This window comes from Scyliorhinus torazame, chromosome 2 (assembly GCF_047496885.1).
Source record: "Scyliorhinus torazame isolate Kashiwa2021f chromosome 2, sScyTor2.1, whole genome shotgun sequence".
Lineage (NCBI taxonomy): Eukaryota > Metazoa > Chordata > Chondrichthyes > Carcharhiniformes > Scyliorhinidae > Scyliorhinus > Scyliorhinus torazame.
Genome location: NC_092708.1, coordinates 195,210,779 through 195,234,359, shown reverse-complemented (window position 1 = coordinate 195,234,359; position 23,581 = coordinate 195,210,779). Strand labels below are relative to the sequence as shown.

The window sequence follows — 23,581 nt, the reverse complement described above, 5'->3', positions numbered from 1 at the left end:
TTTTGCAAAGCACTAAATTAATGGTTTACCCAGTAATAGATTACAATATTGACGGTTAATAACTGACTGACATAAATGCACAGATATTCGGCAACAGAATAGGTCACAAGTACTGGCAATTTCCTGCTCTTTGATTCGGAACCTGGCATTTATTTTGGTGTCAAAACGAATGAATTGACCAATGTTGGAAAAGTACCGCAACTACTTGCAGTCTGGAACAATGGAAAGAGAGATTGGAAGAAAGACTTTTCCCATTCCAAAGTGAACAAGTTAAAATGAACAGTGACCAAAGACAGCATCCAGCTATTATATTCAACAGCCAGTTGGATATTAATTATGCATTGCTGCACTTTGAATACTTACAACATTTAGAAAAAAATCATTTTGAGCTAAGTGTTAAATTTTATTTCATCTTTTTGCTTGTATTTGGAATGTCTTAAACCGCTAGGAAATGGATGACAGCTTAACAGGATTGATTTGTTCCGTACAAGGTGAATTAAACAAACATTGTATTCACTGAGTTGCTTCCAATGGTTGAGTACAAAATTACATTACAGAAGACAATGAAAGTTGTGTTTAAGCGATTGTTCCTTATAAAATTAAAAAGGTCACAAAATAAGCTTACAGAAGAGAATATTAGACTAGGTTCCCCTGTGAGGCAATGTAACACACAGTCTCCTCTCTATGTCCCATGATGTGTAAAGATCTCACCACAAGATACTTGACAATACACTTCCATTGTGTGGAGAAAATTCACATTATTGATAAGATCTCAGTCTGGACAGGGCACAGTTAACTGATGATACCTATGGTGAGGCTGATACCAACAGGGTTCAGGGTGGGAAATCAGATCTACTATTATATGAGACATTACAGTACTGCTTCTCTACAACTGTGATAAATATTCTAGTTAATTACATAAAATTACACAGAATTTACAGCACAGAAACAGACCATTCATCTAAACCAGCATTTACGCTCCACAGGAACCTTATCCCACTCATCTTTATCTAACCCAATAAGCATAATCTTCTATTCCTTTTTCCTTCATACATTTACATAGCTTCTCCTTAAAACGCATTTATCCTATTTGCCTCAATCACTCCATTTGGTAAGAAGTTCCACATTTTCACTACTCTTTGAGTAAAGAGGTTTCTCCTGAATTTCCTATTGGATATTTTAGTGACTATCTTCTATTTATGACCATTAGTTTTGGGTAGCCCCCAAACATCTTCAAAAGTAGACACAGCAGTTAAATTCAATTTAAATTTCAAGAAATTGAAGTAGTACTACAAGCAAAGGCGTAATGTGAACTGGAGTATCAGTGAAGGGACCAGTTAGTGCTGGTTTGAAATCCATTTCTATTTTTAATACTACAGTAAAACTCTTTAAACCTGAAATTTGGCTGGCTATGACAGTTGATTTTTTTTTCATTAGATAGTCATTTACATTGTCTATCAAAGTATTCATCATAGAAATCAGCATTCCGGGCCAATGTTAAATGCTGTTGTAATTATTTATTGAAATGAAAATGAAAATTGCTTATTGTCACAAGTAGGCTTCAAATGAAGTTACTGTGAAAAGCCCCTAGTCGCCACATTCCGGCGCCTGTTCGGGGAGGCTGGTACGGGAATCGAACCGTGCTGCTGGCCTGCTTTCAAAGCCAGCGATTTAGCCCTGTGCTAAACAGCCCCTTTTGATTACATTTGATTACAGAACTTATTTTTGATCTTAATATGGAACCTCAGTCAAATACTTTCCATTTTTTTCTTCTTGCTTTTCTCCCCGTGGAAAGAGACAAGTGTCTCCGCATCTATCTTTCAAGCTCTCACACTTTCAAGCAATCCGACTCAGACATTCTCAGCTCTCTGGACCACCGTGAATAGAAAACTTTCTAAGTGTATCCCATCATTTATCCATGGCCACCGATTACTCACCCAGAGTAAATGGCGTTCAAAGATCACAGACAAGGTCTCAGCTTCTTCAAATTTGCAGTTTTTATAGTCCAGCTGGCTGGAGAGTAAAGGAAGACCTTGCTTGGAAGTCAAGTCGAGGCCTTACTTGGGGGTCAAGACAAGCCTATTCTGAATCAGATTCATCACCTGACTATAGGGAAAATCATTGGTCTGCTTAGCAAATTAAGCATGTTAAACTCAAATTCAATTGGAGAACAGACCCAATCTCAGACCTTCGCCCAAGATTTAAACTGGAGCATAGGACCCCATCTCAGACCTTTGCCCAAGATCTAAACTATCAAGAATACTGATGGTTAAACAATTTTTAGGGTCCATATGAAAGCATTAGCACTGAAAAATCTATGTCCAGAGCTAGTTTGCAGCACATTTCCCTCCTCATAATAGGTTTCCCTGAGCTCAACTGAAGAACACTGGGTAAGTTGAAAAGCAGTCCAGACAAAAAGACGAGGAGGTGGGGGCCCACTTTGCAATATCTTGCTGCATGGTTAGCAATACTGCCTTTGTCATGCTCATTCAGATAGGAGTTATGTGGAGCATTATGTTTGCTCACCATGTCCCTCTCAGCAGTTAGGCACAACCTGCCTACTTGGTGGCAGGGGGATGAGAACCTATGTAAGTATTCAGAGCAGGGGGAATCAAGAACAAGAGAAAAAGACAGAAAGGAGAATAAGAAAAGTGGTAGCAGAGAAATCAAGGACCTGTATCAAATAATAACACTGGAAGAAATAGTAGGGAAGGTACAGGGTACATTACAAGGACTAGCTTTAAGGTTTTGTACCTGAACGGGTGGAGCATTCAAAATAAAATGGATGAATTAGTTGCACAGATAGATGTAAAGAGATATGATATAATTGGGATTACGGAGGCATGGCTCCAAGGATGGGAACTAAACATTGGGGGCTATTGAGTTTTTAGGAAGGACAGATAGAAAGGAAAATGTGGTGGAGTTACATTGTTTATTAAAGAAGATATTGATACAATATTGAGGAATGATATTAGTACAGATGTTATGGAATCTCTCTGGGTGGAGTTAAGAAACATCAAGGGGCAAAAACATTTGTATGGGTGGTATACAGACAACCAAACTGCAGTGGTAATATTGGGAATAGCGTTAGACAGAAAATCAGAGATGCATGTGATTTGGGTGACTTTAATCTGCATATAGATTGGGTGACTTTTAAAAAATAAATTTAGAGTACCCAATTATTTTTTCCCAATTCAGGGGAATTCATAACAGGGAACAAAGAAATGGCTGGGGAACTAAATTTGTACTTTGCTACTGTCTTCACAAAGGAAGACATGAATAATATAGCATAAGTTCTGAGAAGCACAAGTTTTAGTGAGGTACTGAAGGAAATTAGTATTAGTAAAGAAATGGGTTGGGGGAAATTAATGGGATTGAAGGCAGACAAATTTCCAGGGCATGTTAATGTGCATCCCAGAGTACTTAAGGATGTAGTCCTAAAAATAGTATATCCATTGGTGGTCATTTTTCAAAATTCTTTGGACTCTGAAATGGTTCCTACAGATTGGAAGGTAGCGAATGAAACCCCGCTATTCAAAACGGGAGGTAGAGAGAAAATAGGGAACTGTAGACCAGTGGGCCGAACGTCGGTAGTAGGGAAGTTGCTTTTCAAAGATTTCATAGCACAGCATTTGGAAAGCAGTGGTGTAATCAGACAAAGTCAGCATGGATTTACAAAAGGAAAATCATGTTTGACAAATCTACTAGAATCCTTTGAAGATGTTACTAGTAGAGTTGACCAGAGAGAACCGGTGGATTTGGTTTATTTAGACTTTCAGTAGGCTTTGGACAAGGTCACACATGGCAGATTAATATGTAAACTTAAAGCACATGGGATTACGGGTAGTGTCTGGAGATTGATAAAAGCTGGTTAGCAGACAGGAAGCAAAAAGTTGGAATGGGTCTTTCTATGATTGGTAGGCAGTGACAAGTGGGGTACCACAGGGATCTGTACTAGGGCCCCAACTACTCACATAATGTATCAATGATTTGGGCGAGGGAACTAAATGTCTTATCTCCAAATTTGCAGAGGATACGAAGTTGAGTGGGAGGGTGAGCATGAGAAGGATGCAGAAATGCTTCAATGGATTTGGACAGGCTGAGTGAGTGGACATATGCATGGTTGATGCAGTATAATGTGAATAAATGTGAGGTTATCCATTACGGTAGCAAAAATAGTTAGTCAGATTCTTATTTGAATGGGTGTAAATTGAGAGAGGTGAATACTCCGCGAGACCTTGGTGTCCTTGTGCATTAGTCATTGAAAGTAAACGTGCAGGTACAGCAGGCAGCAAAGAAGGCAAATGGTATATTGGCCTTCATAACAAGAGGATTTGAGTATAGGAATAGAGATATTTTACTGCAATTGTATAGGGCATTGGTGAGGCCACACCTGGAGTATTGTGTGCAGTTTTGGTGTCCTTACCTGAGGATGTTCTTGCTATGGAAGGAGTGCAGCGAAGGTTTACCAGGCTGATTCCTGGGATACCGGGACTGTCATATGAGGAGACTAAATCGGTTAGGATTCTATTAATTGGAGTTTACAAGAGAGAGAGGGGATCTCATAGAAACGTACAAAATTATAACAGGATTAGACGGGGTAGATTCGGAAAGAATGTAACCTATGGCGGAGGAGTCCAGAACTAGGGGTCATAGTTTGAGGGTACGGGGTAAACCTTTTAGGACTGAGGTGAGGAGCAATTTCTTCACCCAGAGTGGAATTCGTTACCACAGAAAGTAGTTGAGACCGAAATGTGCAATTTCAAGAAGGAATTAACTCTTGGGGCTAAAGGGATGTTGGGTGGGTGAGGGGGGGGGGGTGTGGTTTAGGAAGAGGCGGGATCAGGATATTGAACTTGATGATCAGCCATGATCATGATGAACGGTGCAGCAGACTCGAAGGGCCAAATGGCCTCCTCCTGCTTCTAGTTTCTGTTTCTATGTAATCTGGGATCCAGGACACAAATTCTTTTTTTTGTAATTTAGAGTACCCAATTATTTTTTTTTCCAATTAAGGGGCAATTCCAATTTAGTGTGGCCAATTCACCTACCCTACACATCTTTTTGGGTTGTGGGGGTGAGACCCACACAGGCATGGGGAGAATGTGCAAACGCCACACGGACAGTGGCCCGAGTCCGGAATTGAACCCTGGTCCTCGGCTCCATGAGGCAGCAGTGCTAACTACTGTGTCACCATACTGCCTCTGGGACACAAATTCTAATGGTAGCAAAACACTACAAACAAACAACTATGAAAAAGATACGCAATACAGATGAACCTCAAACATATAACTCATTCATTAAAAAAGCAACCCTCATCATTTTAACAACATAAGTAATAAGGAGCAACAAAAAGCTCAGTAGATGCTGCTAAATTGTCGGTTTCAGCAGTATTGACACTGCTGATTGATGTACTACCTGAAGTAGGGTTGGCAGAAAGCAGTAACTAATACAGCATTTATGTGCATGCATATTTTATAAGTAGACTCGGCAATTAATAATTCTGTATCTCATGAAATGGTTTTGGAAGATCTAACAATATGTTGAATAACTTACACTTGATTGTGCCAGACTGACTAGACTTGGTTCTGCTCACTTCAAAATGGCCATGATGACAGCATCAACAGCGGCTGTGCTTTCAGTTAAGCAAAGGCTCAGAATGAAGAAAACACAAATAAACACGAGTATATATAATAGATCGTGTGACAAGTGAGCTTTAAGGGCACATTGAACCCGAGCGAGCATTGCCAAAAGTGGACATGCCGTCCACCGGCACTAACTCCACTCATAAGTAAAAGGACCCAAGCTCAAGAATTCTCCACAGGCAAATCTACATCATCTTGGCTTTTGTTATCTGATGTTGAACTAAGTACCTCCCATTCTGGTATGAGACCCAGCTTCACAAGTTTGCATGTTATTCTGCAGTTTCTGAAGTCAGTATCATAACCTACTGACACTTGTGAAATAACAGCAATTTAAGTACTGGCTATAATCATTAATGTATTGAGGAAAATCTAGTTTCCAAACCGCTGATCCTAACATTCTTGCAGATGGCAGAACAGTCGGTCTCCTGCTTGGAAATTGGCCTCCAGCCACAGAAGTGGTGCCAGGCCACAGCATAAACACGGAAGTCATCTGAATCTCAATCTCCTGGACCTGATCTATTAAGCAGAAGATAAGTTCCAATACTGTGTCCTCAAGGCATTCATTCATCTTATGCCACTAAAAACTTCTTGATTGTTTAGTTCTAAGGCAGTTACAGTTATTTAGTGTATTGGTTATAACTTGGCAGCAACACACTTTGACCTTTCAACACCAAAGGTCGAGGATCTTGTAGGAGACACTGCCAGCCCAAAAATGAAATATTGTAACCAGAATTGTTCCACTTGTAATTCAACAAGTTTTCAAGTGCTACAATCTCAGTTAACTTGCATCCACCCTTTATTTCTGTTACATGTGACCTGAACCTTCAACGAATTACAATTGATTGTTGTTCTGTGACCCTTTACACACTCAGTTGCCTTCATTCAGTTGCAAAAGTTTAACACAAGGAACATTGGCATCAAAGCATATGCTATTCCAGTTTACACAACAAAGAAATAAGCACGGCAACAGTCGTGCATGAAAAAAGAACAAGGAGAAAGCAGCAGGCACACATATAGACAGATAGCATCCCTTTTATGGCTAGGCTAGGCTTTAATTTAAAATTTACCAAAATGCACATCAACTCTTCACTACATTAAAAAAAAATGCAATATTTTGGACTTTGATTTTAAAACTGAACTCTTGGCTAGCTGCTCCGACTCCTAGTGAAAGAACTGTCACAGAATCGGCGCCGAATCTGCCTGGACAATTTACAATTGAGGACTTGTTATGAATTAGTTGAACGTAACTACATCACTTTTGCAAAAGATGCATCTGTACAATGAGCCATTATTCTGCCTTTAAGTTAAAATTATGACCTGTTCTTAAAGAAAGCACTCCCGTTTGATGGCTAAATGAAGTTGATTTGCAAATAGATTTTTGACACCGCAGCTGTCAAAAATAAAGAAACCCAAGTACTACAATTGAAGTATTACACTTGATTGCGATGGTTCTGATTATTTAGTGGGCTTGGACATAACATTTCCATTGTCTAAAAATATTTTCCCCTTCTTAAATCTTTAGAGGAGCGCCCACATTATCCTCAAAGTCCCAGTTCTCAAGCATTTTTGTACATCATGATATTTATCCTGAGAACATATATAGGGAAAAATTGTATGATTGAGTGATTCTGCTGTGGAGTTTCATGAAACAGGAGTGGATTGTAGATATTTGAGTGCACCTGTCAGCACTCCCCAAATTGTAATCCAATTGATTTTCTGTCCATTAGAAAATCGCATGGACCTCCAGGCTTAATTCGACCTGGTGACCACCAGGAAGGCGGAAGTGCAGTGGAGGAAGGCCCAGGGGGCGATTTATGAGTATGGGGAAAAAGCAAGCCGGATGCTGGCGCATCAGCTTCGGAAGCGGGATGCAGCTAGGGAGATCGGGGGAGTTAAGGACAGGGGAGGGAGCGTGGTTGGCATCAATGGGGTCTTCAGGGACTTTTATGAGGAATTGTATCGGTCCGAGCCCCCACTGGAGAAGGGAGGGATGGGCCGCTTTCTGGACCAATTGAGGTTTCCAAAGGTGGAGGAGGGACCGGTGGCGGGATTGGGGGCCCCGATTGGGCTGGAGGAGCTGACCAAAGGGATAGGGAGCATGCAGGCAGGGAAGGCACCGGGGCCGGACTGTTTTCCGGTCGAATTCTATAAAAAATATATGGACCTGTTGGGCCCGTTACTAGTTAGGACCTTCAATGAGACAAGGGAGGGAGGGGCTTTGCCCCCGACGATGTCCCGGGCACTGATCTCCTTGATCCTGAAGCGGGACAAGGATCCCCTGCAGTGTGGGTCTTACAGGCCGATTTCCTTGCTAAACGTAGATGCCAAGGTGCTGGCGAAGGTCTTAGCCACAAGGATTGAGGATTGTGTGCCGCAGGTCATCCACGAAGACCAGACGAGGTTCGTGAAGGGGAGGCAGTTGAACACGAATGTGCGGAGGCTTCTGAACGTTATGATGCCGGCGAGGGAGGGGGAGGCGGAGATAGTGGTGGCGATGGACGCTGAGAAAGCCTTCAATAGGGTAGAGTGGGGGTACCTGTGGGAGGTGCTGAAGAGGTTTGGGTTTGGGGAGGGGTTTGTCAGGTGGGTTAGGCTGTTGTATGAGGACCCGATGGCGAGTGTGGCCACGAACAGGAGGAGGTCTGAGTACTTTTGGTTGCACCGAGGGACGAGGCAAGGGTGTCCCCTGTCCCCCCTGCTCTTCGCACTGGCGATTGAACCCCTGGCTTTGGCACTGAGGGAGTCTAGTCACTGGAAGGGGTTGGTGCGGGGTGGGGAGGAGCATAGGGTGTCGCTCTATGCGGACGACTTGCTGCTGTATGTGGCGGACCTGGTGGGGGGAATGCCGGAGGTAATGAGGATCCTCAGGGAATTCTCGGGGTTCAAGCTCAACATGGGGAAGAGCGAGCTGTTCGTGGTTCACCCAGGGGACCAGGAGAGGGGGATTGGCGAGCTCCCACTAAAAAGGGCGGGGAGGGAGTTCAGGCCTCGGTGTGGACCCCGATACGGGGGAACCATTGTTTCGTCCCAGGGAGAACAGATGGAGGGTTTTCGGGGTGGCACAGGGCAGGTATACGAAGGTTGGGAGACCTGTTTGTGGACGGGAAGTTCGCAAGCCTGGGTGAGCTGGAGGAGAGGTATGGGCTCCCCGCCGGGGAAATCCTTCAGGTGCTTACATGTAAGGGCGTTTGCCAGGCGGTGGAATTCCCGCAGCTGCTGCCACGCACAGTACAGGACAGGGTGCTCTCGGGAGTGCGGAAGATCTCGGAAACTTACCAGGTGATGCAGGAGGAGGAGTAGGCCTCGGTGGTGGAGGTGAAAGGTAAGTGGGAGGAGTTGGGAGAGGAGGTCGAGGAAGGGACGTGGGCAGATGCCCTAGGGAGGGTGAACTCTTCCTCATCGTGCGCGAGGCTCAGCCTCATACAGTTTAAGGTGCTGCACAGGGCACACATGACCGGGACAAGGATGAGCCGTTTTTTGGGGGGCAAGGTCAGGTGTGTTAGGTACTTGGGGAGCCCAGCGAATCACACCCATATGTTCTAGGCATGCCCAGCGCTGGAGGAATTTTGGAAGGGCGTAGCGAGGACGGTGTCGAGGGTGGTAGGATCCAGGGTCAGACTGGGCTGGGGGCTCGCAATATTTGGGGTGGCAGAGGAGCCGGGAGTGCAGAAGGCGAAAGAGGCCGGTATTCTGGCCTTTGCGTCCCTGGTAGCCCGGCGGAGGATTCTTCTTCAGTGGAAGGAAGCGAGGCCCCCAAGCGTGGAATCCTGGATCAACGATATGGCGGGGTTTATTAAATTGGAGAGGGTGAAATTCGCCTTGAGAGGGTCGGTACAAGGGTTCTTTAGGCGGTGGCAACCGTTCTTAGACTTCCTGGCAGAACGGTAGACATTGGTCAATGGCAGCAGCAACTCGGCAGGGGGGGGGGGTTTAAACTTTATTTTTGTTTTTGTTTATTTACACTGGGGTGTCTGAGGGGGTGTATATATTTGCTATGTTTGCATTGTGCTAAGTCGGGGTGTTAATTTATTATTTATGTACGGGGGGAGGGGGGTATGGAGGGTTGCTTTTTTGGACTGTGTTTTGTACTTAACCCTGTTGGGTTCCTTTTTCATTTTGTTACTGATATTTTATGAAAACATTAATAAAAATTATTTAAAAAAAAAAGAAAATCGCATGGACCATGAATCTGGCACACTGAAATTTGCATCCGAATTCAAAACACATGCTTCCTCCCATCACAAATAGTTCTGTGTCAAAAATGCTAAATTGCAAAACCAAAAAGAACAGTTCTAAAGGTTGAAAAGTCATGACAATTTTACAGGTTACTTCCTGTATAATATATTTTCAGAACCAGAACTCAACATTATCGTTTTAGAAACTTATACCATGTTTAAAATCAGAATAGCTTTGGGTACAATCGTAATTATGGTCAATTTCTTTATCAATACTGCACAATTCAATTACAGCTTCAATTGCTAACATTATCTGCTAGTTTAGAGGCCAATGAAAACAAATATTGTGTACATTGCTGTTTGTGCAACTTTAAAAATCTAGCTGATAGCCAAGAAAAGGGACACGCTTTTTTAAAAAAAAGGAAATAAAAAAACCCAGTTAGTTTAAAGTTACAAGTTAATAAATACATCTGACACATGGAATTCCAGCAGTTTTGCATCCTTAGAAATCCCAACATGGGCTCAGCCAGACAGAGCGAATTGATCCTGTTCAATGGGCTTTTTCACCCACATGCCTAATCCACTCCTCTGGAACTCTTTGATCAAGGACTCCTTGGCAGCTTGATATTCGGTGGCAGCCTGCTTTGCTTCATAGTATGAACTGAACTTCTCCTGTTTGGATCGATGCAAGAATGGCAACTACAGGAATGGGAAAAACATGTGGGTGGAGAAAGAGAGAATAGACTTTAAGTGGATTCCATGTCCCACTGGACACAAATGGAAACAGTTTTGAATATAATGATCTCAGTGTAAGTGCATCTACTTTATTTTTTTTAAAGCTTTTCCCATGTTTGTTACAAGTCATAACTGAAAATGGCATAACGCTTTAGTCATCAGAACTGAATACCCCATACATTTACTATCTCAATGCAATAACCACCATCCCCCCTCCCCAACCACATCTCCCATACCTAACAGTAATAATAATCTTTATTGTCACAAGTAGGCTTACATTAACACTGCAATGACGTTACTGTGAAAACCCCCTAGTCGCCACACTCGGGCATCTGTTCGGGTACGTTGAGGGAGAATTCAGAATGCCCAATTCACCTAACAGCATGTCTTTCAGGACTTGTGGAAGGAAACCGGAGCACCCGGAGGAAATTCACGCAGACATGGGGAGAACGTGCAGACTCCACACAGACAGTGACTCAAGCCGGGAATCGAACCTGGGACCCTGCCGCTGGGAAGCAGCAGTGCTAACCACTGTGCTACCATACTACCCTGGCCACCTGTCTTTTGCTCCTATGATTGCTACATCTCGTTGCAATCTCTCCCAGCTAGTTTTTTTTGAAAAACAAATTTATTCTCCTCATTTTCATCAAATACACCACAAACAAAAGATAACCAACAAAGCAAATACAATATCAATCCCCCAACCAGCATCCCCTTCAACATACAATCCCAAACACCACCCCCTACATTCCAAATACAACAAAACAAAAAAGACCAAAACAGAGTTCGCAGTCAGCAGCTAGTTTAGTATCCAATACATTCTCCCTATCTTAGTTCTGATGAAGAGCCAAATGGACTTGAAACACTTGTTTCCTCCCCCTACAGATGCTGCCTGACTGGGTTTTTTCCAGCATTCTGTATTCTTGATTTAAAAAAAAAATAACCAGACACAAGCAGCTCAGATTAGTGGTTACAGTGACCACGAGACTAATAGATTGCCATAAAGTCCAAGTGGCTCACTAATATCTTTCAGTGAAGGGACCTTGTCACCCCGACATGCTCTGTTTCCTTCTGACTCCACCTTAATACTTTGTGAAGTGACAAAACCAGACTACACCGGCGTCGGGGGGCAAGGAGAACAACATGCTCAATTTTAACTTCCAAGGGCAGCACGGTGGTGCAGTGGTTAGCACTGTTGCCTCACGCGCCGAGGTCCTAGGTTCTATCTCAGTTCTGGGTCACTGTCCGTGTGTAGTTTGCACATTCTCCCCGTGTTTGCGTGGGTTTCGCCCCCACAACCCAAAGGATTGGCCACACTAAATTGCCCCTTAATTGGTCAAAATGAATTGGGTACTCTATTTAAAACATTTTTTTTTAAACTTCCAGATATCGAGCTGTTGCAGACATGTCTATCCAACGGCAGGTGCGAACATTGTGCAATCCTTGTGAAAACAAAATTGCATCTTCACATCAAGGGTGATTCCATTGTGTCATGCAGCACTACTGCTGTGCTAAGTGGAAGAGACTAAGGACAGGTCTCTCAGCCTTAAACCGGCTGAGAGTTATTGTGGCATTTCAGCAATATCCTTTTCAATTATATATCCAGTTCCCTTTTGGAAGTTACTACTGATACTGCTACTACTGATTCTTAATCCTCTGACCTTCTTTCCAGTGGAAACTGTTTGGTCCCCAATCTACCCTGATCAAACCCCTTCATCAAGTGCACCATTTTCATTTGATGGGTCAGTCAAAACTCAATTTTGAGGTGGCCACAATTATGTTTCAGTGCAAACCATTGAACAGATGGTGCAAATTTAACAGCCAACTGATTCACAATTGCAATTTCAAGCAAAGTGTTTGAAAAGTAACCAACAGCTGAAGAGAAAGTGGTGTACTGAGTGTAGTACAAATCCTAGAATCAAGGGGTGGGCTGTTATAAGTTTACTGAGACTGCATCAGTCTCATTTTGCTCACTCTGAGGGCTTGATTCAACTAAATGGGAACAAAGTCCCATAGCGAGCGTTTGTAGCCGCATGTTTTCCGGTGACTCGCATTGTACAAGAAGCCTCAGCGGGGAATGCACAACCAAGACTGCACATAGCCCCACTTTGTACACTGGGGGGCTCCGCTCACCAGAACTCCCCAGTGTAGCGAGAGATTGGGACGCTTTTTTTAAATGTGTCCCATCACAGGTGTCCCTGTGATGAACGGTTACTGCCTTATCATCATGTAAGGTGATGTCTCCTTTAAGACCGGGCTTGTAACCCTGGGGACTCCGCCTCTGGCTCCGCCCATCTGGGAGCCATACATAAGGGCTGCCTTATGGTCTGTAACAGTCAGCTCTCGTCTCTAGCTCTAGCATAGTTATTAGTCTAATAAAGCCTTCTTTACAGTTTAATCTCTAAGTGTCATTATTGAGGGTACCTCAGTCCCGATCTCCAAGGCCACCGAAGGGACCTCCGACCCCAGCCTGAATGCACTATGGGAGGGACACAGCTCCCCACAACACCCACACAGGGCACCCCCAGCCGATCGTGCAGGTGCAAAAAATGGCAGCCTGGGAACTAGGCAGTGTCAGTCTGGCAATGTGCACCTTGGCAGCGTCAAGCTGACACCCACGTGGCACCGCCAGGGCACCACCCTACCAAAAAGGGCATACAAATTGGGTCCTCAAACCCCTGGGAGACCCCACGTGTGCCGTTCCGTCTGGTCCCCATTTGTGAGGACCAATGCTGAACAATGCTCGCCCGAGGTCTCCGAGATGAAGAGGATGAATCCCAAAGCCTCAGGAACCCCAGGAATCTGCACATTAGTGTGAGACAAGCAGATCTGCTAAAAAGTGTTGGATCTCGCGAGGTGTTGTGAACCGGGTAGATCCTGGGAGCGGAGTCTCCCTGCTTCTATCAGCCACGTTGCGCTGCGGTGAGCTGCATTTCAGGCGCAGCTTGGCCATTAGATCATAAGGGTTCTATGTAAAATGAGTTCAGCAAGTTGTAATACGATTTTTTTTAGTGTAAAATAATTAAAACTGTCACTCAGACAGGCTTCAAGGTGGTCAGTGAGAACAATAGGAAATGTTCTTCTCATGTGACAATGAATGTACGGTGTACTTGATGGTGCAACATGGAGGAACTTTCTCATCTGGCCTTAAGAGTACTTAACAGGAGAACATAAAAGGAAATTTGCCATTGTCAGTATTGAATGTCTTGGAGGAAAAAGCTTTGCATGCTGTGGTGGGATTTAAAACAAAAAAGAAAATAGCTGGAATTAGGGTGGCACGGTGGCGCAGTGGTTAGCACTGCTGCCTCATGGAGCTGAGAGCCCAGGTTTGATCCCGGTCCCGGGTCACTGTCTGTGTGGAGTTTGCACATTCTCTCCATATCTGCGTGGATCTCACCCCCACAATCCAAAGATATGCAAGATAGGTAGATTGGTCATACTATATTGCCCCTTAACTGGATAAAAAGAATTGGGTACTCTAAATTTAAAAAACAATTGTTGGAATTAAAAGGAAATTAAAGATAGGAGGGTGGGGGGTGGAAGGAAAGGGAATTACTAGATATTCTTACCTTTCCATGCAGACGTAGCCAGCGACTGTGCAGAACATATTTACATAATCGAGAAGGACGCCCTATGTCATCTTTTCCTGTCATGGCATTAATGACTTCCAGGCCCGAGTCATCCACGACCCAATTGACACTGAAATTTGGTGCTTTGCCTGGTTGGCGTGATTCGGTGTTACTAATACCTACAAACAATCAACCGAAGTTCAGTCAAGATAACGATCAAATATGGAAACTGTAAAATAATAGAGCTGTGCTTACCCCATTAGCTGCTTAATCGTGGATATAAGTTAATTAAAACAAAGTTTATTGAATCACATTCTCACAAGGTGCAGCCTTAAAAGAGCTGCTCTTTTAGAGTATCCGAACACACCGATTACAAAATGAGTTGCTGTGTACAAATTACTGTCTACCTTTTGTACTTTAATGAAGAAATCGGTCAACCTTACAGAAGACAGAGGGTAGCGGTGGAAGGGTGCTTTTCTGAATGGAAGGTTGTGACTAGTGGTGTTCTGCAGGGATCAGTGCTGGGACCTTTGCTGTTCATAGTATATATTAATGATTTGTAGGAAAATGTAGCTGGTCTGATTAGCAAGTTTGCGGATGACACTAAGATTGGTGGAGTTGCGGATAGTGAAGAGGATTGTCAGAGGATACAGCAGGATATAGGTTGGAGACTTGGGTGGAGAAATGGCAGATGGGAGTTTAATAATCCGGACAAATGTGAGGGCATGGACAGAGTGGATAGTCTGACGCTTTTTCTCAGGGTGGAAAAGTCAATTATTAGGGGACACAGATTTAAGGTGCGAGGGAAAAAGTTTAGTAGAAATGTGCGAGGCAAATCATTTTACACAAAGGGCGGTGCGTGCCTGGAACGTGTTGCCGGAGGAGCTGGTGGATGCAGATAGGATAGTGACATTTAAGAGGCATCTTGACGAATACATGAATTGGGTGGGAATAGAGGGATAGGGCACCCGGAAGTGCAGAAGGTTTTAGTTTAGACAGGCATCATTATCGGTGCAGGCTTGGCGGGCCGAAGGACCTGTTCCTGGTGCTGTACTTTTCTTTGTTCTGGCCTACATGTGATTCCAGACCCACAGAAATGAGGCTGACTCTTAATGGTCTAGCAAGCCACTCAGTTCAAGGGCAATTAGGCATGGGCAACAAATGCAGAACTTAACAGTGTGGCACTAATAAGGAAATACGAGCTGTGGACATTGGAATATCTTCAAACATCTCTCCAGATCACATACTATTCCAATTCTGACCCAGGTCATTGTTCTGCCGACATCACTAGGTTTCTATTTTACAATTATCAACATTGTGGGAGCACCAACATGGGAGGCGGTGGCATAGTGGTATTGTCGCTGGCCTAGTAATCCAGAGACTCAGGATAATGGTCTGGGGACCCGGGTTCGATTCCCACCAGGGCAGGTGATGGAGTTTACACTCAATAAATATATCTCAAATTAGAAAAAGTCCAATGATGACCATGAAACCATTGTTGATTGTCGTAAAAACCCACCTGGTTCACTAATGTCCTTTAGAGAAGGAAATCTGCCGTCCTTACCTGGTCTGGTCTACATGTGACTCCAGACCCACAGAAATGTGGTTGACTCTTAATTGCCCCCTCAAGGGCAATTAGGGATGGGCAATAAAGCAATAAATGCTGGCACAGCCTGCGACACCCATATCATATGAACAAACAAAAAGAACAGTACAAGGATTGCAGTGGTTCAAGATGGATTTAATCGTGGACAATCATGCACATCATCATTACAATTTTTAACAGTTATTTTCTCAAGACATCCGTTGACTTTTAGCTTCCAACTTTTTGCTTCGTAATATACCAGTAAGTAGTGCAGCTGAGATTTAGATAACTTGTACAACGTACTGGGACTCAAATTTGTTGGACTAAGCTGCATAATACAAATAGATTTTTAAAATGCAAGTCAGCATAATTTCTCATCCTTAACATATACTAGATGCGTTGAGTATTAGGTATGAAATTGAGGTGCATGGTATTTGTATTTAGAAAGTAGTAAAGTTGACATTAGTTTTCTGCCTGTAATGCATTTATCTTCCCAAAATAACTGATATAATTTGTAAAAGTGCACCATGGCAGGCTGTGAAAGCATTTGGAGTGTATTCCTGCATTTGTTCACACAAAATTCACATATCATCATCCACAAGCAAGAATCAATAGCACTCAAGGGGTAAAACACTGTCAAAACCCATCCTAAGCCAGAAGAAGAGATAGTTGTAGTAAGTCTGCCTCTAGCCATATTAATATCACCGTTTCTCTTATAGTTCAAATGTTGTGTTTTTGCTCTTGGTAGGAATGCAATGGGAATCAGCACAAGATATTTCTTTTACAGTTTGACCCATAACACAACTTCTATCTTTCCCGGTTTCATTTTATTTGGCGCAGCCCATGGAAAATGTAATGCATATCCTTAATTAAGGCATTTCCAAATATACCCCAACTGGTTGATGCTGTTTTTCAGGCAGGGCGGTACGGTGGCGCAGTGGTTAGCACTGCTGCGTCATGGCACCGAGGACCCGGGTTCGATCCCGGCCCCGGATCACTGTCCGTGTAGAGTCTGCACATTCTCCCAGTGTCTGCTTGGGTCTCACCCCTACAACCCAAACATGTGCAGAGTAGGTGGATTGGCCATGCTAAACTGCCCCTTAATTGGGAAAAAATGAATTGGGTACTTTAAATTTATTTTTAAAAAGATGCAGGCTGAGAAATTACTCCATAGAATTCCAACAATGCAAAAGGCGGCCATTCAGCCCACCGAGTCTGCACCAACCCTCTGAAAGAGCATCCTACCTAGCTCCACTCCCTTGCCCTATCCCTGTAACCCCACCGAACCTACACATCCTTGGATATTAACGGATAGTTTAGCATGGCCAATCCACCTAATATTTGGCATGTGAGAGGAAACCGTAGCACCCGGAGGAAACCCACGCAGACATGGGGAGAATGTGCAAACCCCACAGTCATCCAAGGCCGACATTGAACCCAGGTTCCTGGCGCTGTGAGGCAGCAGTGCTGACCACAGTGCCATCGTACTCCCTTCACCAGCTCTGACATACATGAGACTACAGTTGATACTTGACTCAATGCTATCTGAAGTGGTCTAGAAAGCCATTTATAACAAAAAATGTAAAACACAATAAAAATAAAAGGTGGCCTTTTCTTTATTTTATTTTATAAAATCAGACAGTGATTGCATCAGGGAAGCACGAAGAACAATTTCAGCTCTGCCAACTATGCAATGTCATATCTTTCAGTCAAAATTCACAAGTCCTCCTTAATCCTGGTATGTCTGGCCTCACCTGACTAGACCCAACCTGACTAGACCCACCAGAAGTTGGTTGGGGGGGGAAAGAAGAAGAGGAAAGCATAGTGGTACGGTTAGATGTATGTGGCCCTGCGTGTTCTCAATACAAACTCTACAGGTTAAATTACAGTAAGGAAACCTACGGCTAATCACTATTTCAATTGCTGAGCTGTTTTAACATCTGAACTGGCAGAGTTGTGAAGGACAAAATTGCTAGTCAGGGGCCATGTCGTTAACTGCTTAATCCTCATTACCTACCTATCGCGGTCACTCATAATTGGGGTACAATTCCACCATTGTTTCCGCTGGCTCAAACATTGATTTTCCCACGCAGTGGTGTGCTATTACATACACATTTCAGGAGTGTGGCAAATGCATTTTATTCTCAAAACATTTAAATTTGAGGCAGAATTAAATAGTGACCAAGAAACCTGAGGCACCATCAGGCAATGTTTGAAGCATAATGATGTTATATCTAAGTAGGGAAGAGATTTTAAAGAACAAAGTATCACATAAGCTCTTTCCAGGTGCAAACTGGGTCCCTACTCTAGATTTATAGAATCATTGAATCATACACCGCAGAAGAGGCCCTTCAGCCCATCAAGCCTGTACCGACAAACAAACAACTCTAATCTAGACTAATCTCACTTCCCAGTAGTTGACCCATAGCCTTGAATGTTATGGCAATTCAAGTGCTCATCCACGTACTTTTTAAAAATTGTGAGGTTTTCTGCCTCAACTACCCTCCCAGGCAGTGCATTCCAGTTCCCACCACCTAATGGGTGAAGTTATTTCCCCTCAAATCCCCTCTAAACCTCCTGACTTTCATCTTAAAATTATGCCCCCTTGTTATTAACCCTTCAACTAAGGGGAACAGTTGCTTTCTATCCACCCTGTTCATGTCCTTCATAATCTTATAAACAGCCTCTCAGCCTTCTCTCTTCCAAAGAAAATAACCCGAGCTTATCCAGCCTCTCTTTATAGCTAAAATGCTCCATCCCAGACAACATTTGTGGTGAATCTCCTCTGCACCCTCTTTAGTGCAATCTCATCCTTCCTATAGTGTGGTGACCAGAACTGAACACACACTCCAGCTGTGGCCTAACCTGTACAGCTCCAACATAACCACCCTGCTCTTATAACTTATGCCATGCCTGATAAAGGCAAGTGTCCCTTATGCCTTCTTAACTACCCTGTTAATCTGCCCTGCTGCCTTCAGGGATCTGCAGACAGGCACCACAAGATCCCTCTGGTCCTCTGAGCTTCCTGGTATCCTGTCATTCATTGAGTACTCCCTTGTCGTGTTACTGCTTCCAAAGTGCATCACCTGACATTTTTCAGGGTAAAATTCCATCTTCCACTGATCTGCCTTTCTGACTAATCCATTTCTATCCTCCTATAACTGCAGACCTTCTTCTTCACTGTCAACCACCGATCAATATTAGCGTTATCCGCAAACTTATATATCGCCACCCACCCCTCCCACACACATTTTCTTCTATCTCGTTTAAATATATCACAAACAATAAGGGACCCAGCACAGATCCCTGCGGTACACCACAGTCACACAAACAGCCTTTTACCACCATCCTCCGTCTCCTATCACTAAGCCAATTTATATTAAAACTTTAGTGTTGTTATGTAGCAGAAGCAACTTAACTGTACACCCAAAAGTTAGAAAAGTATCAAAACCGAGGACTTCCAGTGACGGCGAACGGGGGCTCCTGTTCGGGAACGGCATTTTCGGGGCTTTAGGCCCGGTCCCAGGGTCCACGGAGGCGCCAGAAGCAGGGAGAAGGCACGGAGGAGGCACAGAAAAAAAAAGAAAAATGTCGAGGGTGAGCAAAAAAAACGGCCGTAAAAAAAACAGCTGAAGGTCCGTCGGAGAGTGGAAAGGTCACCGCGGGGTCACCAAGGAAAATGGAGGCTGGAGCACCAGGGGAGGCCGCATTGCTTACGGCTGAAGAAATAACTAAGGTGATGGCAGCGGAATTCGAAAAGCAGTTGGCGCAGATTGCGAAATGCATGGAGACGGTGAGGAAGGAGATGAGGGAGGTTTTGAGTGTGCTGGTGGAGGAAGCGGTTTCCCCGGTGAGGACCGAGGTGGCGAGTGCAGTGGCGGAGGTGCGAGAGCAAGGGGAGGCGCTGAAGGAAGTGGAGGAGACGTTATTGCAGCGCGGTGATCAACTTACCTCGATGGGGAAGGAGATGTGGAAGGTGATGGGCACTAACAAGGATCTGCGAGGAAAAATGGAAGACCTGGAAAACAGATCCAGGCGACAGAATTTGAGGATTGTGGGGCTGCCCGAAGGAATTGAAGGACCGAAGCCGACTGAGTATTTTGCCGCGATGCTGGCAAAACTATTGGGGGAGGGGGAGGATCCCTCCTGATATGAACTGGATCGGGCTCATCGGTCGTGGAGGCCTGTACCAAAGGCGAGTGAGCCGCCAAGGACAGTGACTCTGTGCTTCCGTAGGTACAGTGTGAAGGAGAAGGTCCTGAGCTGGACCAAGCAGAAGCGGGTGGTGCAGTGGGCTGGAGCTGGTATACGTGTATACCAGGACTTTACGGTGGAGCTGGCGAGGAGGCGGGCTGCCTTCAACCTGGTGAAGAGGGCACTGTACATTAGCAAGGTGCGGTGCGGCATTGTATATCCAGCGAAGCTGAGGGTGACTTACAAGCTCAGGGACTTTTATTTTGGAACGGCGGAAGCAGCGGAGGAGTTTGCGAAAGCAGAAGGACTGTGGCAGAACTGAAAATTGAGGAATGGTCATGTGCCGATGTAACCTCATGACTGTATTTTCTTCTTTTTTGTATCACTGCGCGCGGGTGTAGAGGCTAAAGGAGCCAATGTTGTATATATTTGGACAAGGGAAGGGACGGGACTTTCACGTGAAATGAGGGTTCTTTGGGGTGTAGGTGGATATGCGAGGTTTGTGTGCTAAAAGGGGATCTTTGGGCTTTCCTGGGGCCGGGCAAGTGGGAAAGGGACCCGGGCGGGGGCCTCCACGCTGGCCGGTTTAAGCCGGCCAGTGAACGGGAGTGAGGCGGGGGCGGGGGGGGGCTGCAGCCATCGGAGCCTGGCAGAACAGGGTCCGAGTGGTCTAGCCGAGGTGGAAAGTTTGGGGGGAAGGAACCGAGGTTGGGAGGAGGAGGGGTTTTGGGGGGGGGGGGGGAGCTGTGTAAGATTAAGGGTGACTACGGGTAATCCCTGATCCCTTTTTGTCATTTGTTTATGTAAACATGCTGGTTGAGATTTGGGGGTCGGTGGGTAGATCGGATCGTTGTTATTATGGGGATTGACATATCTTGCTGATTATTGTTTATTGTTGATGGATGTAAATGTGGGAGAAAATGTGAAAAAGGAGAATAAAAATTTTTTAAAAAACAAAAGAAAAGTATCAAAACCAAAATGCTCAATCCAAAAATCACCCTTTGGAAATCTGACTTGGCGTGTGTAGAATCTGTGTTCCAGCCCAAACATAGACAGACCCCTTCCATGCACAGTTTCAACAAATTTCCCTATTACATAATCCAATTGCACTGTTTCCAATTCCAATGAAAGGATATATTTCTAAGCAAATTTGCATTCACTTTAAGAATATGACTCTTGTTAGTCAACAAAGTTGATGCAATATTTGCATTACATTCTTCAATCGGATTAACTATTGTGGAAGAAAAATAACGCACTTTCAAAATCCTAGACTTCCATGCCTTATGCATTACACAGAAACCTGCACTTAAAAATAGTCATCCATACTACACCATTTCTGGCAAACGTGCATGTTTCTCAGATTCTACTTCCAAAAGGAAGTGTTAACAATAATAAGAAATTTTACTTGACATCAATTCTTGCAATAGCTTGGGCTCTTAAGACCTGAATCAGCAACCTCACAACCCAGACATAGATAACTTAATTCAATAACATTTAAGCTTCATCATTTAATCCAACGTAGCAGGTTGCTTCTGCAGTTGCCAGTCTCCTTGTTTGAAATTCTTGCCAGACTTTATGAGATTACAAATCAGACCATTTTCCGACGTGATGTTTGACCTGCTTGCAAGGTCTAGTTTTTTTGTGATAGATGGTAATCTTTTCCAATCTTTCAGCAGCTGCCTGTGCACATTAAATCAATCTTACTTAGGGCTGCACAGAGGTCCAGGGGTCATTACTGCGCAAGGGTCATATTCAGCCAGGCAGAACTGACTAAAGACCTTGGGCTTTTCACAAAAGTTTGCAGCTGAGAAGGGTTTAAATGGCATGAGACAAATAGGCTATTATACAGAGCCGATGCCATTTTTTTTCCAATATGCATCTTAACCCTTCAGTAGCTCAGTGAAACCTTGGCACAAAAGTAAATGGACCAAAGAATATAACCTACTTGTAGAAGTTCAATTTAATTCTCTTCGAAAATCAACATGCTTCTTCAATTTCAACAACTAACACAAGTTTTGTAATGTTTTCACAAACATAACTGAACTACAGCCCCAAATCTATTAATTGTATACATATTGACATGAAATAGTGCAAAGTAAAATTAGAAATAGTAAACTGTGAACACAGAAGCAGATTAGAGAAGGATATTTACAGACTTAGAAATGAGTGGACACATGGCAGATCAAATTTAATGCGAGGAAGTTTAAAGTGCTGCATTTTGAAATTGATCGCAAGGGGAGACAATATAAATTAAATTATATAATTTTATAAAGATGTGCAAGAACAGAGCATCACAAAGGAACATCATATCCAATTAGTCCCAAGCCTGCATTCCCCAGAGCCCTGCAGAATCTTCCCTTTCAAGATTATGTCATGCATAATTTCCTTTTAAAATGTATTTTATGTCAAACATATTCAAAAGTACAAAACCATAAGTAAATCGGAGAAAATTCTTCACATCTCTGTTTCCAGTTTGTACAGGTCCCCCCCCCCCCCCCCTCTTAACACGCCCCCCCGCACCTCCATGACAAACAATTCCTCAAACATGGTCGTGAACAATCCCCACTGCGTCTCAAAGCCCTCTGCTGATCCCCTCAATTCAAACGTAATCTTCTCCAGCCGGAGGAAGTTATACAGGTCCCCGAGCCAGGCCACCACCCCCGTTGTCGACCACCATTCCAGCAAAATCCTTTGCTGGGCCACTAGAGAGGTGAAGGCCACCACATCGTCCATTCTTTCCTCCATCAGCTCCGGCATTTCCGATACCCCAAAAATCACCGCTATAGGGTGTGGCCTGGCCTCTACCCCCACAATCTTTGCTAGCGTCATGAACACCCCCTCCCAGTATCTCTCCAACTTCTTACTGCCCCAGAACATATATATATGCTTCGCTGGCCCTCGCCCACACTTCTCACACTCGTCCACCAGCCCTGGAAGAACCCACTCATCCTTACCCTGTGTACCACCTTAAACTGTATGAAACTCATCGTCGCACACGAGACGGTTGAATCCACCCTGCGCATCACCTCACTCCACATTCCCCATCTTATCTTCCCCCCCAACTCCTCCTCCCACCTATCCTTGACCCTCACCACTTGCGTTCCTCCTTGTTCCCCCAGCCACCCAAATATGCCCCCGATTCCACCCTCCCCTTCCACATCCACATCCGGGAACAGTAACCGTTCCACTAAGGCATATTTTGGCAGCTTGGGAAACCCTCCCCATACCTTCCGTGTAAAGTCCCTCACTTGCATGTACCTGAATGTGTTTCGCTTCGGCAGCTCCACACTTTCCCGCAGCTCTTCCAGACTTGCAAACCTCTCCTCCAGATATGGATCGCTCGCCCTCACCAGCCCCTCTCCTAAACATGCCACCCGTCTCCCCCATGGTTCCCACACAGCGGTTTTAGCATCGCCATCCCTCCCATCCTAAAGTGTCTCCTCTCCTCAGCTGGTTCCACACCCTAATCGTGGACTGTACGACCGGGCTCTCAGTATACCTCCTTGGTGCCAGCGGCAGCGCCGCCATCACCACAGCCCTCAGGCTGGATCCCGTACAGGACTCCTCCTCCATCCTAACCCATCACTTTCTCCACATTCGCCGCCCAATGGTAGTGCAGCAGATTCGGTAACGCCAATCCCCCCTCCTGCCTCTGCCGCAGGACCCTCTTCACCCTAG

At 44.4% G+C, this 23,581-nt stretch overlaps 1 protein-coding gene across 7 annotated transcripts in view; it reads right to left on the bottom strand.

The window, feature by feature from the left end:
- Nucleotides 1-382: 382 nt before the first annotated feature.
- Nucleotides 383-23,581, bottom strand: part of LOC140394858 (double-stranded RNA-specific editase 1-like) — a 424,458-nt gene continuing 401,259 nt past the window's right edge. For all 7 annotated transcript variants that reach the window (XM_072482047.1, XM_072482018.1, XM_072482024.1 and 4 more), the window contains 2 exons: nt 14,125-14,303; nt 383-10,519 (listed from right to left, as the gene is read on the bottom strand). In XM_072482047.1, coding sequence (XP_072338148.1) covers nt 10,343-10,519; nt 14,125-14,303 — 356 coding nt within the window. In that variant the 3' untranslated portion in view covers nt 383-10,342. The remainder of the gene's footprint in view (nt 10,520-14,124; nt 14,304-23,581) is intronic.